The sequence below is a fragment of the Nilaparvata lugens genome, chromosome 7, assembly GCF_014356525.2.
Source record: "Nilaparvata lugens isolate BPH chromosome 7, ASM1435652v1, whole genome shotgun sequence".
Taxonomy (NCBI): Eukaryota; Metazoa; Arthropoda; class Insecta; order Hemiptera; family Delphacidae; genus Nilaparvata; species Nilaparvata lugens.
This window is the reverse complement of record NC_052510.1, coordinates 43,002,664-43,020,373: the sequence shown is the minus strand read 5'-3', so window position 1 is coordinate 43,020,373 and position 17,710 is coordinate 43,002,664. Positions and strand designations below refer to the sequence as shown.

General features: G+C 35.1%; 1 protein-coding gene across 1 annotated transcript; it reads left to right on the top strand.

Moving 5' to 3' along the window:
- Nucleotides 1-16,885: 16,885 nt before the first annotated feature.
- On the top strand, nucleotides 16,886-17,510 carry LOC120352208. The gene is made up of 2 exons (XM_039431943.1): nucleotides 16,886-17,249; nucleotides 17,317-17,510. The coding sequence occupies exons 1-2, from the start codon at nucleotides 16,886-16,888 to the stop codon at nucleotides 17,508-17,510; spliced, it is 558 nt and encodes a 185-aa protein (XP_039287877.1).
- The last annotated feature ends 200 nt before the right edge of the window (nucleotides 17,511-17,710 follow it).

Genomic DNA, 17,710 nt, shown 5'->3' with positions numbered 1-17,710 from the left:
CCTCCTCTTATCGTCCCCTTTCTCATATTCCTTAGTCTAGTGAGTTTCCTTCTTGCTCGCATTCTACTAGATTTTCTCATTCCCAGATAGATTTTCCCGCATGATTTCTCCGATATCCAATTGAAAGCTTTATCAATTCTCTACTCTCCCCTTTTATCCCTCATAACATCATTTTTCGCCACACTTGGATGTAATGAGCTGGTTTTCGTGCGTCATATGGAAGCCAAGAGTGATCGTTTTCTGACCAGGTCGGTAAAATTTTAGAGCCCTAGGGCTGTAAAACAACCTTGAATGTCAGCTGATTCTCATTAGATGTGAACTTTTTTACAAAATAGTTTATGAAACGGAATCAGTTTATACTTCTAGAATTGAATAAAGTATTCTGCAATTAGATAATATCATTCTATTTGGATGAATGGAATACAAATAAAATATTATAAACTATTCAAATTCAATTTTCAGAGTATTATAGAACTTCTAACCTTTACGAAAGAAGGAGTATTGTTGTCTCCAGTCTTGATAGGTTTTCCACTAAACCTGGTGGATAATTTTGGAACTACTTGGACAATTTCCTGTTATTTAGATTACCTCAGATTTACTAGAGCTGCGACCTTTCAGTTTTGCTTTCAGAAGTGCCTTATTAACAATTATTCTCATAAATATTATTTTTATTTGTTTTTATGGTGTGGCGAAAAATAGCGTTCGCACCAAGAGCAAAAATGTGTTGTTGGCTCTCAATCTTTAGGCAATTTAGGCATTATTATGAATAATACTCTTGACTGGTCAGAACAAGTGAACAAAACTTGTAAAAAGGTATTCTCAGCCATGCATGCATTGAAGAAAATGCACGATATCCTCCCTAGAAACATTAAATTATTATTGGTTCAATCTCTCATCTTCCCACATTTAATGTAATGTAATTCTGTTCTTAATGATATGCAAGTCACTCTGAATGATAAACTACAGCGTTGCCAAAATTATTGTCTACGTTTCGTCTACTCTCTCCAACGCCATGATCATATCACCCCAGCCCACATTGCTAGTTCAACATTGAAGCTTCCCGATCAGAGGCTCTTTCGAATAGTCAAGCTTGTTAGAGATATCTTGAAATACGGTAATCCGAACCATTTTAAAGATGATTTCAAATTTGTCTCTGAAGGTAGGAGGATAGATGCTTCACATACTAGAACCGGAGAAAGTACTTTAAGGATACCCAATCATCGAACTACTATTTTCACAAAATCCTTCTTAGTCAGTGCCTGTCGTGCATGGAATACACTTCCTGTTTCTATCAGGTCTATCGAGAGCCGAGCGAGCTTCAACCTGACTTTAAAAAAACATATTTTGGAACAAATGACTGAAACTGTCCGGCCCTAGAACGATCACATGACAACCATCCCTCACCCATTCCACCAATATAAACCTTTAAACCATGTTATAGATATATATATATATATATATATATATATATATATATATATATATATTATATATATTATATAAACTCATGTTATTTCAATTATCCACTGCATACTGCTGTATATTACTGAAATTTGATAACCCTGATCTACTTTCAGCCTACTTCATTTTATTAATCAATTATTTGATCTTATCTACCTATATAATTATTTTACTTTATCAATTTTTGTTTTTTTCTCTTCAATATTCATATTGATTAAAACTTTTACAATATTTCCATTAATAAATAAATCCTTAGTTTAAATAACGAAATTAACGTTTTGGTAGAGAGTTAGTGGGGAGGATATTTTTAATATTCTTCCCAAAGAATGGACATTGATATGTCCAAAGCTCCGCCAATTTATGTAGATGCATAACAAACAATATGATTATTATCTATAGTTATTATATTACAATTGCTTTTTCATATAATATACAGTTCAATAGTTATTTTCTTAGTCTATATTATGTAAATTCATCTATAACTTTGCTGTATTGTAAGCTATTGTATACAAGTGTATAAGTCAGTATATATTGTAATCTACATAAATAAAGTACTCAATCAATCAATCAATCAATCAATCCGTGGCCTACGGCCATGGACTTGAAAACCGATTTCGAGCCGGTAAACGCACATTTTCGGCCCTAGGTGCGAAATATTATATTGTGTCTTCCTCATCCTGTCCTCAAGTCTCCCTCATTCCACTCTCTTTCCTATCTCTTCCCTCTTAATTGTTCATTCATTTATTATTTTTCCAATATTCTGATCACAGAGCTGTCGACCAATGGCAAACGCTTCCTAGAACCTTCTGGTAATCAACACGGCTCAGGCAGGAGGCTTCTTGATCATTCCCGGGTGTTTAAGTCTCGGCGCACGGAGCTGTCGACCAATCATGGCAAACGCAGTCTAGAAGCTTCTGGTGATATCCATGTGCTGCGATTGGAAGGACGATTATTCACCACCTCTGGATTATTCTCGAGACTTCTGTTGTCTATATTATAAAATGACACGTGTTTCACTCAGAGTTCATTTGAGAATTTGAGAATCTTCGGCTACTCCTAATCGTGACTGGAGTGATAAAGTGATAATAGACTTTTGCAGTTGGTTATACAGTTATTATCCTTGATAACATTTATTCTTATACCGTTATCTGTACTAGTTAGTGACTGAACGAACAACGCTTTTGATAATACTGTGTAATTTATCAGGTGATTATTATCAGTTCATAGTTGTATCTAGTTTTACTCCCGTGTGTACAATTCTCTTAGACTCACCTCTCCCTTCATAATCATTCTATTCCTTACTCCTTCATCTCATTCTATTCCTTACTCCTTCATCTCATTCTATTCCTTACTCCTTCATCAACTTCCTAGAGGATTTTCTTCGATATTTCTTTTTCTATCATCCTCACTCCTATCCACTTCCAACCCCCCCATAAATCTGATACTCTTCCACTCCACCTCATCCTCTCCTTAATATTGTTCTTCGCTCCTTTTCCATCAATCTCTCTCACTCTCTCTCTCCCACCATCTCACTCACTCTCTCTCTCACACACTCTCACTCTCTCTCTCTCTCACTCACTCTCTCTCTCTTGTTCCCAGCATTTGCAAGTTGTATTCTCAATAATTGCCGATTGTTGTTGAGGATTCTATTGTCTGGACTTTTCTCTTCTTCTATCTCTGTTTTCTTTCTTCTCCCCTAATTAATTCACCCAATTAACATGTACAAGCTCTTCTTTCGATATCCAAAGCTCTCGATTTGCAACCAATACCGATCGTTGTTATAAAAGCTGAGCACCTCCGAAGCGAACAATAGATGATTGCCTTGAGTTCAAGTCTCAACGATCACTAACAATTCTCTACCATTTCTTGTTATAGTGCGATTCACATCTAACTTGTTCATGATATTCTGTATAATTTGGATGTATGCTTATTTACTGATGAGTCACCAATGTTTTTCTGTTATAAGTTCTCAAACTATATAGAATAGCAATTTGTCACTCAATAATCATAGAATGCTGTCAACTCACACAATATCACTCAATGATAATAATAATAGTGAATGATAAAACTACAATAGCTGTCACTAATGTTGAAATAATATCACTCAATAATGATAATTTATTGTTGAATGAAAAGTGTGGAATAGTTGTCACTAATGTAGAAATATGAGAAGGACGAGCTACCAGATTCGATCGTTATGCAAAGTGATGCACTGTACAAAATAGCAGTTCATAAATAACAATTTACAAGCAGTCTGATTAGTAGATGGATGACCAATCAAAGTGAACGTCTGCCATTGGTCTACCTCGAGGTTATTGGTTATTGGTCATTGGTCATTGGTCATCGCCACAAGTGCCAATGGTATTCCAAGTCTACCGCAATAATTTCTCCATTAGTATTCCAAAAGGGGAAAAATAATTTACTTCTCATTAAATTGAAAAAATGCCCGCTTTTAGGATGTTTTGTTCGATATATTGATAAATACAGCAGCTCCAATTCATTATCCAATCGCTTCTATACGTTTAATCGCAGATGCAGGCCTGAAACTGTGGTTTCAAGACGAATATCATATGAAGTATAATTATAATGAAAGTGTTCTACTAAAAATATTTCCTTCCATTTGTTTTTGAACTTTTTTCTTGTACTCTGTTCATTTGAATATACTATTCTATAAATCGTTCGATGAAATACTACTGTAGATTCATGGATGTTGAACATCATCATTTTTGATATGATATTTCATACATCACATGAGTATTCTACTTGTGCTTCTACTATAAATACCAAAACTATCATACTACTGTATTATTCCTTATATTATAATATAAACCTGCTTCCGAATTTTCAGTGTTCATATATTTTGACGGTAAATTTTTGTGAAATTATAATAATTGGTACCATAACCTCATTCAGACAGGTTCAACAACTAACTATTCAAATTATGGGAAGAACAATTATTTTGCATCAATTTCGTTGTTATTTTCCAAATAATTATTTCGATTTTGTGCATGTTTGAATGGGAATGAATTTAAAAATATTTCTACTGTAACTTACCACATTCAAGGCAAAGAAAAAATAAGTTACAGATGGAATTAGATAGAGAATGCATTGATTGAAATGCTAATTAATATATAATTATTATTTAACGAAAATCCTAAATAAATGCTGTAAATCACCCCGAAGACATTGACAACAGGGAAAACCAATGGATTTTCCATCTAGCTGTTAACCCTCTTGTCAATGTCTGCAGTAGCAGAAGTCTTCGGGGTGATTTACAGCATTTATTTAGGATTTTCGTTAAATAATAATTATAAAAAATTAGTTACTTACTTGAGTAGGATTCATTTTAGACTGTCAGTATTTCTTATTGAAGACAGCAATATTTCTCATTCAAACAATGCTGGCAGTTTTAAGACTGTGAAACCTACTATATATCATTTGTAGCATTTCTCACGTAAGCTCCACTAATTAAACATTAAACCACCCTTTAAAGATTCTGCACAAGTTACTGAACGAGCGAGCCATTTGTCTGATTTGAAATCGCCACCCACCTTGCATCCCAAAACAGCCATTTTATTGCTAAAAGCTACAGAAAGGTTAACTTCGAACCGTCATCATTCGAACAACGACGCTGCTCATTCAAGCAATGCTGACAGATTGAAATGAACATCACGTGCTGCCGGGTGCCCTGTAAATTGTGGAATGACTGCGTCAACCTCATCAATGTGCAATGAACCCTGGGCTGTAATGTGAATGTGGTCACCCCGCTAAAGTAACTGACTCTATAAAAAAACTCTTAAAATGTAACTTTAGAGTTAGGTTAGTGGGATAGCGGGGTGATAAAGCTTAGACCATGTAAGATTTATAGACTAGCCAATGGCGTGATGCGACATCTTAATGCAATTCGTGAATGTGTCACCGTTAAAGTCTTGGATCAATTGAATGATGCATCAGATTCAAGAATGTGTGGAGCTTTTAGAGTTGAGGTTCAGGATATGAGTGTAGTTTTGAAATTGAATGACCTTCCTAGTAATCAAATAAGATCGTAGTTTATGATTTTTTGTATCCATAATCAGATTCCAAAATTATAATATATCTCATGATCTTCAGAATTTTACCTATGAAATTATATATTTTCTTTGGCAATAAAATGAATTTGAATTTGAATTTTTAATGATTTCTTCCTATTGCAAGGAAGAAGACTCACTGAGACTCTTCAATATTTTTTAGAAATAATTATTGTCTGTAATTTACTTGGTTTTTATTTCAGTAATCGCCATTACTCATCATTTATGAATAATTCATGAATAAGAGAAATTTTCTGTTGTTGATGATTTCAATTTTTCATCGCCCTTCTCCTGGAATTCAAATTCCAGGTGAGATTCGCTTCTGGGGATTAGAATCTGTGATATTCACATGAATATCGATTTAATTCAAGTAGGTGGTGCCACCACGTAGCGTGTCACAAGTTTTTGTATACCCTCTTCATAGAAATTTGCCGCCTGTGTCTTCAACCAGTTGGAAACAGTTTCTTCCAGCTCGTCGTCATTGCTGAAGTGTTGAAATCTCTAGAAATGTGAGAAAGTGAGAAATCTCTAGAATTGAAGAGTGGAGACAATGGATAGCAAGAATTGCAGCTACATACATTATCGTACGTGATAATGAACGTATCTGCAATTATTGCCATCTATTGGCTCCACTCTTCAATTCTAGAGATCTCGGAAGTGCCAGTTTCTCTAAAGAGGCTTTTCAACTGTATAAGGTCAGCTTCTGATAGTATTTTCCTCATGAATGGATGGAAATTACAATCAGAACTCCTTGGATATTGGGATTTAATTCATTCCAGAATCAATAACAAATTGTAATTACTATACATAAATTATTCGTGTTAACTTTAAAAAATATATATATATTTGAACTACTGAGAATGGGATAAAAAAACGAGTACCACATCTACGTCTCCAAGTGAAGAATATCATTGTTTCTCTGTAACATTGTTTCTCTCCAGTAGTTGTATCAAACGTTCTATCTGGATTGCTTCAGAACTCGAAAATCTCATATGCTTTTATCCTGTTCTTCAAGTTTCATCAGAAACATAAATGCATTCCACTACAAAGTGGATCGAAGGGAAAATTCAATGTCGATGATATAATGTTTTATATTATGACGTCACTCTCCCATTGTCTATCGATCATTGAATATCCTCCCACAAGATATCTATCGTAAATAATCTATCTACAATTTACAGTATATATGACATGTAGTCTGAATTCAGTCTACAGTATATTATTATATACCTATCTACCCGTCTACAGTATATTCAGTATATAATATACAACATATCGAGAATCTATCTTTAGATACTGCATAAACGAACATCTATAACTTTGGATACTACATAACAACAATGCAATCTATGAAAATGTAATCGATCATGACTGCAGGACGAATAAATCTCCAAACCCAGCCAGAGCAAGGCCAGGAGACTTTCAAACAAAATCGAAAAAATCTCAATGCCGTTGCCGATTTGAGGTTGAGATAAAAAGGCAGAAAGCATTGTTGTTTGGAGGCATTTTTCACAGAGAAACCCACTTATGTCAAGTCGGCCATTGTGTGTCTGCCGCATGAAATATTATCACTTTTACACTGCGATACTGTTTGATTCTTGTAAAGCTACCAGTTTTCGATTTCGTTTCAGATCGGCGAAATTATTGTTGTTCTTGTGTAGAGTGGCACAGTTCTGATGTATAGTGTTCGGGTGACGTAACGTTTTAAAATAGCGGTTGATTTGAATGTGGTGACCTTTGGGTTATGAGTGAAGGGGTCACAGTTTTTCCGCAATATAGATGGACATTCTACAAATGATCGGTCAGTATTTTTCGGGGGCACTATGACAAGAAAGGGGTCGGTTTTCAAAAATCAATGCGAATTCTACGAAGAGAAGGTAGAATAATTGAAGGAATTGAAAATAAAAATGTTAATATGACATAAATTTTAGTGATGTAGGATGCAGTGTCTGGTTCTCTAACTTCCTATGGCCTATTGCATCTTGAAATGCAAACTAATAATGTTAGTTCACAGCAGGTTATTGCAATGAGAAATTACAGAGATATTGACTTGTTTTTTCAATCAATAAGGCCCAGTTCGCTATGGGATGATGGAATAGAGAACAAATAAAAAATTGAATGGAAGCGTTTTGGAGAAAAAAGAGAAGATCAAGGAAACCAGATGATGGAATGGGAGCAAAAGAATAATAGTCCAGTCACTATTATACATTGGTGCATGCAATTTATATTGTAGTTTTCAAAAATGATTTTTCAAAAATGAGTGAAATTTGAAGAAAAAAATAAATTTTGATGAATTTTAATTTTTGATCAACAATATCTTCCGATTGTTACCATTAAGATATATAATTCAGAATCCCTCTGGGCGTATTTTTGTGCTCTACGATCTGAGATCAGGTAAATCTCATATAGATTTCCAGGTACACCTGACAACAATGCTCCTTGAATTGTGAAAAACACCTAATTTCCAGCTTCAACCATCATCACCAACTACGTTATCCTCACATTGATATTTTGCACAATGACATAGGTTCATAAGATTATGTTCTATGAGAAACGCCCGTTAAATGCACTTCATTTCAGTATTTCCTAGTGTACAGGCGCGCTTAAGGACACATCAAGGATCAAAATTTCAAACACTTATAACTCCTGACACAATGATCAGATTTCATCGTACTACACATCATTCTTCTCAGCTCGTCAAGGCGGTCCAAAATCAAGCATCATAAGTCAAATTTGGTTGAAAATGGGAAATTTATTGTTGTGTGTACTTAAGCCCATATTCCAATACACAAAGAATGGCCAATTTCTATATTGAGAGCTGCATGCCTTTTGAAATACTTCTGATAAAATTTCCAAATCTAGTGAGGATGTGAAAATTGTCCCCCTCTGCCCACTTCAATGAATAATACTTTCAATTCCAATACCATTCGAAAGTTACAGAAGATTTCAAAAATGGCGATTTCAGTTTTCACATTTTTCCCTGATTTTACTGTTGATCAAGAGTTTCTAAAACGAGTCTGATGCATCATAGAAACTCTCGATTAATTCCAAATTGTAGATAAATTCATCCTCTACGAGCTCAGTTGTCTGAAATCCATCTTCAATAACTTTTCCCTATCATAGTACTGCCCAAACCGTTAATATGATAAAAATATCTACAATTTCCGGATTTTTTCAACAATAGAATCTCACTCTACGAAAATATTTTTTCAAAAATCATCTACAGCAGGTGAAAGAGGAAATTATACTGTACATTTCAAGATCAAGTAATGATTTTTATAATAAGGGGTTACCGAGATACATAGCTTTGAATATAGAAATTGGCCATTTTTTTGTGTATTGGAATATGGGCTCTAGTACTATCAACAATAAATTTTCCACTTTTCGACAGAATTTGACTTATGATGCATGATTTTGGACCGCCTTCACGAGCTGAGAAGAATGATGTGTAGTACGATGAAGTCTGAGCATTGTGTCAGAAGTTAGTTGACTGGGAAGTAGGTTATAAGATTCAAGATTATTTATTCGCCAGAACATTTCAGTAAATGTGGAATCAATAATATATTCATCATTTCATCGTTTATAATTATATGTTCATTGAAAAAATAAAAATCTGAAGAAAGCAGGCCTGATTGAAGAGCGAGGAACCGGGAACGGATTGCAAGAATTGAAAAAAATAGAGAAACAAGAAGTACGAGTGGAAAGAGGACAAGAATATGAAGAGCAAAGGTAGAAGTGCCATAATGTTATGACTAGACGATCAGACTGAGTATTGTTGTGACCCCTTCGAACTAACAATCGAAATACCTCCCACATTATTATTAGTACTGCAAAGACCATTCTGTTTTCCGAACGTGACGCGTCATACTAATGCACTAACTATTATTTAGCTTTCGATTATTCTCTCTCTTTCATACTTTCCCAATTTCTCTCACTCCCTCAAACGATCTTTATCCCATTGCATTTATCCGTCTATTGAAGAGTGGTAAGTGGTAAGTACTCTTTGGCAACCGGGTAATGCATTCAGCTGCCAGGATAATAGGTGGGTGTTCAGTTACGGTTTCCAGGCCAGAGTAGAACGGAAACTTATCTGAAATGTCCCTATAGTTTGGATTCCAGCCTTTGATGATAACCACGTGCAGCAATATGTATGGCTTTGGTTGTATCCCTTCAAAAATGAATTAATAATAAATTTAATAATTTTTCCTACAGTTACGTTGAAAAGTGGCCATTGCTGCACTGATTACAGAACGCAAAGAATCACTTTTCCGCTCTAGTGCGGGAAAAATTTTTCCTGCACTCCAGATTTGCAACATGGCAACGCAAAATAGTTAGTAGGTTATATGGAGCACCAGTGCAGCAAAATCAAAATTAAGTTGGTAAATGTGACTGGTGCACGTAATAAGAATCTTGATGGGGTGGACTGTGGTGGATGATAGCAGTTGACAGCACACAGCCGCCATTCAAACACACATACTAAATTCTATTTTATTTATTAATAATAAAATTACACAGATTTACATTTGATGGATTTCAGGCAATTCTACCCATAATTACCCACTTTTAATATTCAATGTTAACTGTAGGAAAAACTTAACGTTTCTTTCGGTGCAGCAAACTGTCACTTTGCGCACTAGCTGCACAAATAACTATTGTTTGTTGAATTTTTGATTTCGAATCAAAAATTCATTTTCTGGAATAATGAGATTCATATTATATTATGAATTCATGCAACTGTACTAGTAACGCTCATACCCAGAGTCAAAGTAGTTTTGAAGTTTCTTGCTGAGGATGAAGCCCACATGGGACGAAGCTTCTCAGTTGTCCTACTGATGAATCGTACGCAATCAATGAACGTAAATTACCTTTTAGTTTTAATTGAAGTTGAACGTAACATTTCATTTTTTCCAATAATAACAAAACGGATTTTATAGGGTCAATATGATTATAGATCAATATAATATGAATATGATTTTTTTAAAGAAAGTGAGTTGATAGAGCTAGCCTCAAGCAGTCAACCATCCAACAAGAATACTGAAAGCATATCACTCTTAGATTATACGTTTTGAATTATACTATCTTATTGTATCATTTGAAACAATCATTCACTCATCTTATTTCTTATCACCCATCTTACCAGCTTTATGAATTATTTGAGCAGTAGTCACCCAACGAAAAAACTTATTTTCAAAATTGAAAGGAAAATTGAGGTAAGAGAATCACTGTACAAGTCTGGAAAAAACAATTCCACTTCCGTTGAAGTTCACGTTTCGTTCTCTGTGTGGCGTAAACTATAGTTTGAACTGAATACGATTGCAGCACCAGTGAGTAGGCCGGATTCCAGGTGTCTGAAAACAGAAAGTGATTTAGATCGATAGCGTAGATCGTGAATGATTTATCCCGATACAGCGCCACCAGTGAAAGTCACAGAAAGAGGACAGATCGATGGAAAGAACGAGAAAGAAGAGAAAATGAGGTGTGGGAGTAAGAAAGAGACGGAAATAGAGTGAGCGAAAGAGCGGTATGCATTTTTCAAATTGTCAGTGTGAACTCTGTTGTGAGATCACTCCAACTGTCAGCATTTGTCATATATAACATCAATACTGCCCATTCAAGCAAAGCTGACAATGTGAAGTGAGGTGCCTCACTAGGTGCCTCTGGAGAGTGCAATGTTTTATGCTCTTTTATGAATGTTTTCTAGTGCTCTTTGTGTCCTAGTGCTCATTCATTGACATATTATATCCATAGTGATATTCACATTGAGTCAGTTGAAATAATAGGAAAGCATAGTTGCCAAGTTTCTTACCTCCACTGCCTTCGAAAGTAGATGGTTAAGATTCACGTTATACCAGTAAATATGATCTTATATCAATAATAATTGGTGATTTTTGTTATTGATGATCAAGTCTATCTGAAATATATTATTCTATTTGTCGAAAAAGTATATAATTCCATTGTCTGAGAATAAGTTCTTTATGATAATTCATTGAGATAAAACATTTTGGTACATTGATTTACTATGCATGCTCTCATTGCCTATGAAGTATTTGGTAATAACGGTGCGGAATAGGAAAATGATAGAAAAAGCTATCTGCTTTGTGTAATCTCCGACAAGTATAGCAAACCATATCAGAAGTTATATATCAATGTCAATCAGAAGCTTAAGTTACATATCAAGAAGTTATCAAGTTATATATCAATGTTAATCAGAAGCTTTCTTTACAACGTGAATCATGAATAAATAGTTCGTCTCTCGTGTCGTCTCTCTTATTATTTGTGTTATTATGTTGGTGATATTATTATGGTGATGTTACATCGTTGCTCTATTCTCTGTTATTCATCGTACAGTGAATAATGGGAAATGTGGGAAACTATATAAGACAGGATTAAAAGAATGGGTCAGTAATAATACTGCAATTGGTAGTCCTGGAGTGAGTACGACAATTATCAATTTAATATGAGACGGAAATAGAGTGAGCGAAAGAGCGGTATGCATTTTTCAAATTGTCAGTGTGAACTCTGTTGTGAGATCACTCCAACTGTCAGCATTTGTCATAAATAACATCAATACTGCCCATTCAAGCAAAGCTGACAATGTGAAGTGAGGTGCCTCACTAGGTGCCTCTGGAGAGTGCAATGTTTTATGCTCTTTTATGAATGTTTTCTAGTGCTCTTTGTGTCCTAGTGTTCATTCATTGACAAATTATATCCATAGTGATATTCACATTGAGTCAGTTGAAATAATAGGAAAGCATAGTTGCCAAGTTTCTTACCTCCACTGCCTTCGAAAGTAGATGGTTAAGATTCACGTTATACCAGTAAATATGATCTTATATCAATAATAATTGGTGATTTTTGTTATTGATGATCAAGTCTATCTGAAATATATTATTCTATTTGTCGAAAAAGTATATAATTCCATTGTCTGAGAATAAGTTCTTTATGATAATTCATTGAGATAAAACATTTTGGTACATTGATTTACTATGCATGCTCTCATTGCCTATGAAGTATTTGGTAATAACGGTGCGGAATAGGAAAATGATAGAAAAAGCTATCTGCTTTGTGTAATCTCCGACAAGTATAGCAAACCATATCAGAAGTTATATATCAATGTCAATCAGAAGCTTAAGTTACATATCAAGAAGTTATCAAGTTATATATCAGAAGTTACATATCAATGTTTATCAGAAGCTTTCTTTACAACGTGAATCATGAATAGTTCGTCTCTTGTGTCGTCTCTCTTATTATTTGTGTTGTTATGTTGGTGATATTATTATGGTGATGTTACATCGTTGCTCTATTCTCTGTTATTCATCGTACAGTGAATAATGGGAAATGTGGGAAACTATATAAGACAGGATTAAAAGAATGGGTCAGTAATAATACTGCAATTGGTAGTCCTGGAGTGAGTACGACAATTATCAATTTAATATGAAACTGTAATAGCTGTTGACACTTCCACAGTATACAGCAGAAAAGTTATTATACGTATGCATTTGTTTCTTTCAAATATATAATATCACACCCAACAATATATCTGCATTTTGATACTTCTCATTGGCTGCATGAAATATATTGGTACATCATCTAGGAATTTCGAGAAAAACATAATATTATACAGTATGTTCGTCATTTCATACTGTGAATGAAACACTGTATTATCCAGATTCTATATTCTAGAATACTCGTTTTAGAATCTGTGGAATTGGGGTTATAGTGTATTTGAATATAGAGTATTCCTAGGAAAACACTATTATCCTCTGTACATTACTACTTATAATATAGGGCGACAACGCTTCTTACAAAAACATTCTAGAGTTTGTTGAAGATAGATTTATACGTACAATACCGTTCAGTGAAGCTGCTCTTATAAATAATTTACCAACACTGACAAAACCACATTAAGCGGCTTCATAAATCTATCAATGGTTGCAATAATTATTAAAAAAATAGGAAAATAGGTAGGCCTACTACTTTGATGCATACAGTTTGAATACAGGCTACGAAACTAATGCAGCAAGATTCACTCTATACTGTCAGTATCCCGTGAAGGAAACATCAGAGCTCGACATTCAAACAATGCTGACAGTTTGTGAATCACTCTATAGAAACTAGACTAATGTATTACGGCGACAATACTAGATGTATTAGTGCTTACAACACTAGTATGTAAAATATAGTAAGCGTTTTAAAAGAACGTTTTATAGGCGCAGAGGTGACAATACTGGAATTCCATGTTGGAACTTTAGTAGGCTATGATAAGATTTCAGTCAGTCAGCATTGGTTCAATGGGGGGAGCATTGATGTTGTATACACGGAATGCTGACAAGATGAAGTGAGTCTCAGTATGGCGTGTTGGCTGGCAAATTGTAATTGATGGGGTGAAAGTTGAGTGAGTTGAAAGATTGGGATTAATCAAATTGCTACGGATTGTGAAATAATAGTAAGTGCTGTAGGTGATAAATTAGGGATATATGGGTCGATTTTGTATGCAGCAATGAATTTAACAAACAGTTGAATACGAAATAATGAATAGGATAAATGTATTGAAACTTCAATTAATCGGCCAATCGAGTGCAATGAACTTTGACATTAGATTATTGGTGTATTTGATGGAAAAAATATGAATTATAACATTGAAAAGTGAATTAGAATGATCGTTTGAGCATCAAAATGCTAACAGAGTCCCAACCAATAGAAGTCCCAAATCCATTTAAGTTGTATCAACTGAAGGTTTATAAGTTTCATCAATGAATCGAATAGGTCTGATCAACTCGAATGTTTTCATTTGAAGTAATTTAGAAAACTAGAAAATCAAAGTTTAGAAATTGAGAAAATGCTACTTCTATTAGAAATCTAATAGAAAAAAGAATAGCATCCATTTGAAGTTGGCTGTAGCTGTAGAGTTATTGGAAAAAAATAATTATGACAACTGCAAGAGACTGAAGATAATGTTTCATAAATTATTGAAATTCTTTTGTTATGGCTAGGAAATAGACGTGATGACATATTACTGAAAAATGATATTTCTTCATGAGTTTGTTGATCATAAATGGAACTTAATTATAAATTATTAAGATATTAGATAAGTGACAATACACATAGCGGGACACATAGAGGTCGCCAGAGAAATATTGACATCATCTAGTATGATTCAGTTCATCTAGAAGAAAAGTGGGTCAAAAAGGACGGGATGAGAATGGAAGGAAGTAACACGGAATTTAGGATTCCAGTGGCGACATAACAAGATGACATCACACCCTCGATCATCCCCTCTTCACTCGTTCTTCTTGTTCATCTTGTCCTCCTTATTCTTGTTCTTGTTCACATTCTTCTTCTTCTCCTGTCTTCTTCTTCTTCGTCATCTTTTTCGTATCTTTTTCTTCTATTTCTTCTTCTTCTATTGCTTTGTGATATGATAATCATATGTTATGAATCAGTTGTTTGAATTATTCTAAATCTATAAGAAAACAAAAACAAGGTGAGTCCATCGATAATTTTTTCCTAAAACTGAAAGAACTCAGCCCAGAATGTAATTTTACAGCGATCTCTGCTACAGAGAATCGAGAAGAGCACATAAAGGAAGCATTGATTGCAGGTTTATATTCAACCGAAATCCGCCAACGAATTTTAGAAAGCCCAGATATGTCTTTGCATGAAACTCTTAATCGTGCAAGAGCTTTTGAGTCTGCAAAAGATCAATCACAATGCTACAATAAATCTAATACTCCATTTGAGCTTAATTCTTGCAAAGTTAACGTGAATTAACAGTTCAGGGAGAAAGTTATACAAACACAACCTTAATGATTATGCAAGACCTCTGTGAAAATATTATTCTTGGGCACGAATTTATGAACAATTTTTCCAGTATAGAAATACCATTTGGAGGTAATAAGCCACCTCTTACTATTTGCGGAATAACTCAAGCAAAAATTCCCCCCTTGCTCCCTTTTTCAACATCTAAAACCCAATTGTCAACCAATTACAACCAAATCTCGCAAATTATGAAAAGATGGTGAAGATTTTATTTCCAATGAAATTCAACAATTACTGGTAGATGGCATCATAGAAGAAAGCCACACACCTTGGCGTGCCCAAGCATTTGTTGTTAAACCCGATAACCGAAAAAAAGGATGGTTATAGATTATTCTAGAACTATAAACAAATTCACTGAATTGGACGCCTATCCCATTCCAAATATGGAAGATTTGGTTCGCAAAGTAGCTCAGTATTCCTGGTATAGTACTGTAGATCTGAAATCCGCATATCACCAAGTACCAATCTTACTTGAAGAAAGGCAATACACAGGATTTGAAGCATGAGGGAAACTTTATCAGTTCTGTCGTATTCCTTTTGGTGTCACTAATGGTGTTTCAGCTTTCCAAAGAGTAATTGATTCACTCATACAAAAAATGAAATTATTTGATACCTATGCTTATTTAGATGACGTCATAATTTGTGGAAATTCAAAAGAAGAACATGACACTAATCTTGAACGGTTTCTTGCAGCAGCTTCAAATAACTCACTTACTATAAACAAGGAGAAGAGTAAATTCTGTCAAAAGGAGATACGTTTTCTAGGATTTTTAGTTGGAAACAAATCATTACGTCCAGATCCCGAACGCCTTGAGCCTCTACTTAATATGCCCCCACCTCCTAATCCCAAAACTCTTCAGAGAACTGTGGCCTCTTCGCACATTACTCTCGATGGATACAAAATTTTTCAAGTAAAATTCATGCCTTGGCACACTGTACGCTCTTCCCTCTTCAAGGAAAGGCCCTTGCAGCTTTTGAAGATCTTAAAAAAGAGGTAGCTGCAGCTGTAATACATGTTTTTGATGAAGGAGGCATTCTCACTGTAGAGACTGATGCCTCAGATTTCTGCATAGCAGCAACACTATCTTACAATGAACGTCCTGTTGCATACTTTTCACGAATGCTAAACGAAAGTGAAAAACGACACTCATCAGTTGAAAAAGAGGCATATGCCATTGTAGAATCTATTAGGAAGTGGCGTCATTACTTATCTGGTCGTTTCTTTCAACTTATTACTGATCAAAAATCTGTTTCATTCATGTTCAGTAGCGCGGCAAGAGGCAAGGTGAAGAACGAAAAAATCATGAGGTGGCGCCTTGAGCTATCTCAATACACCTATGAGATCATTTACCGACCTGGTAAAGAGAACATAACTGCTGACGCTCTTTCTCGAGCATGTGTGATAATGGGATGTATCACATCAAAACAAGACTTGATAAAATATCATCAAGACCTGTGCCACCCCGGCATCACAAGATTTTTTCACTGGACTAAAGCTCATAACCTTCCATACTCGGTAGGACATCAGAGAAGTCTGCATGGAATGCAAGATCTGCTCAGAGCTGAAGCCAAGATTCAACTGTTTCAAAGGAAAATTGATACAATCAACTCGGCCTTTTGAAAGGATCAACATTGACTTCGAAGGACCCCTGCCATCATCAACTAGAAACAAGTACATCCTCACTATTGTGGATGAATATTCGAGATTTCCCTTTGCCTATCCCTGTCGAGACATGTCATCAGAAACAGTAATTCAAAATCTCAATGACCTATTCACCACATACGGCTATCCTTCATACATACACACTGATAGAGGGACCAGTTTTCTATCAAAAGATGTCAAAGATTACTTAATGTCCAAGGGTGTAGCTACCAGCTCCACAACACCTTACAACCCTCAAGGTAATGGACAGCTGGAACGCTACAATGGAATAATTTGGAAGACAATCCGTTTAGCCCTACGGTCCAGGAACATGGATACTGGGAAAAGGTACTCTTAGAATCACTAAGCAGCATTCGCTCGCTTCTCTGCACGACCATCAATTGCACACCTCACGAGCGAATGTTCATTCATCCTCGCAATTCCACGTCTATGACAAACTTGCCATCCTGGCTGATCAACGCCAAGGAGGCATGGATGAAGACCTTTGTAAGACGCAGTAAGCATGATCCTGAAGTTGAAAAGGTAGAAATTATTCATTTGAACCCTCATGTCGCTCAAGTAAGACTTTCTGATGGAAGAGAAGTTTCTGTCAACATTCGTAGGTTGGCCCCGGTAGGTTCCACTAATGGGAGGGAAGAATGATATGATAATCATATGTCATGAATCAGTTGTTTGAATTATTCTAAATCATCAGAAAGTT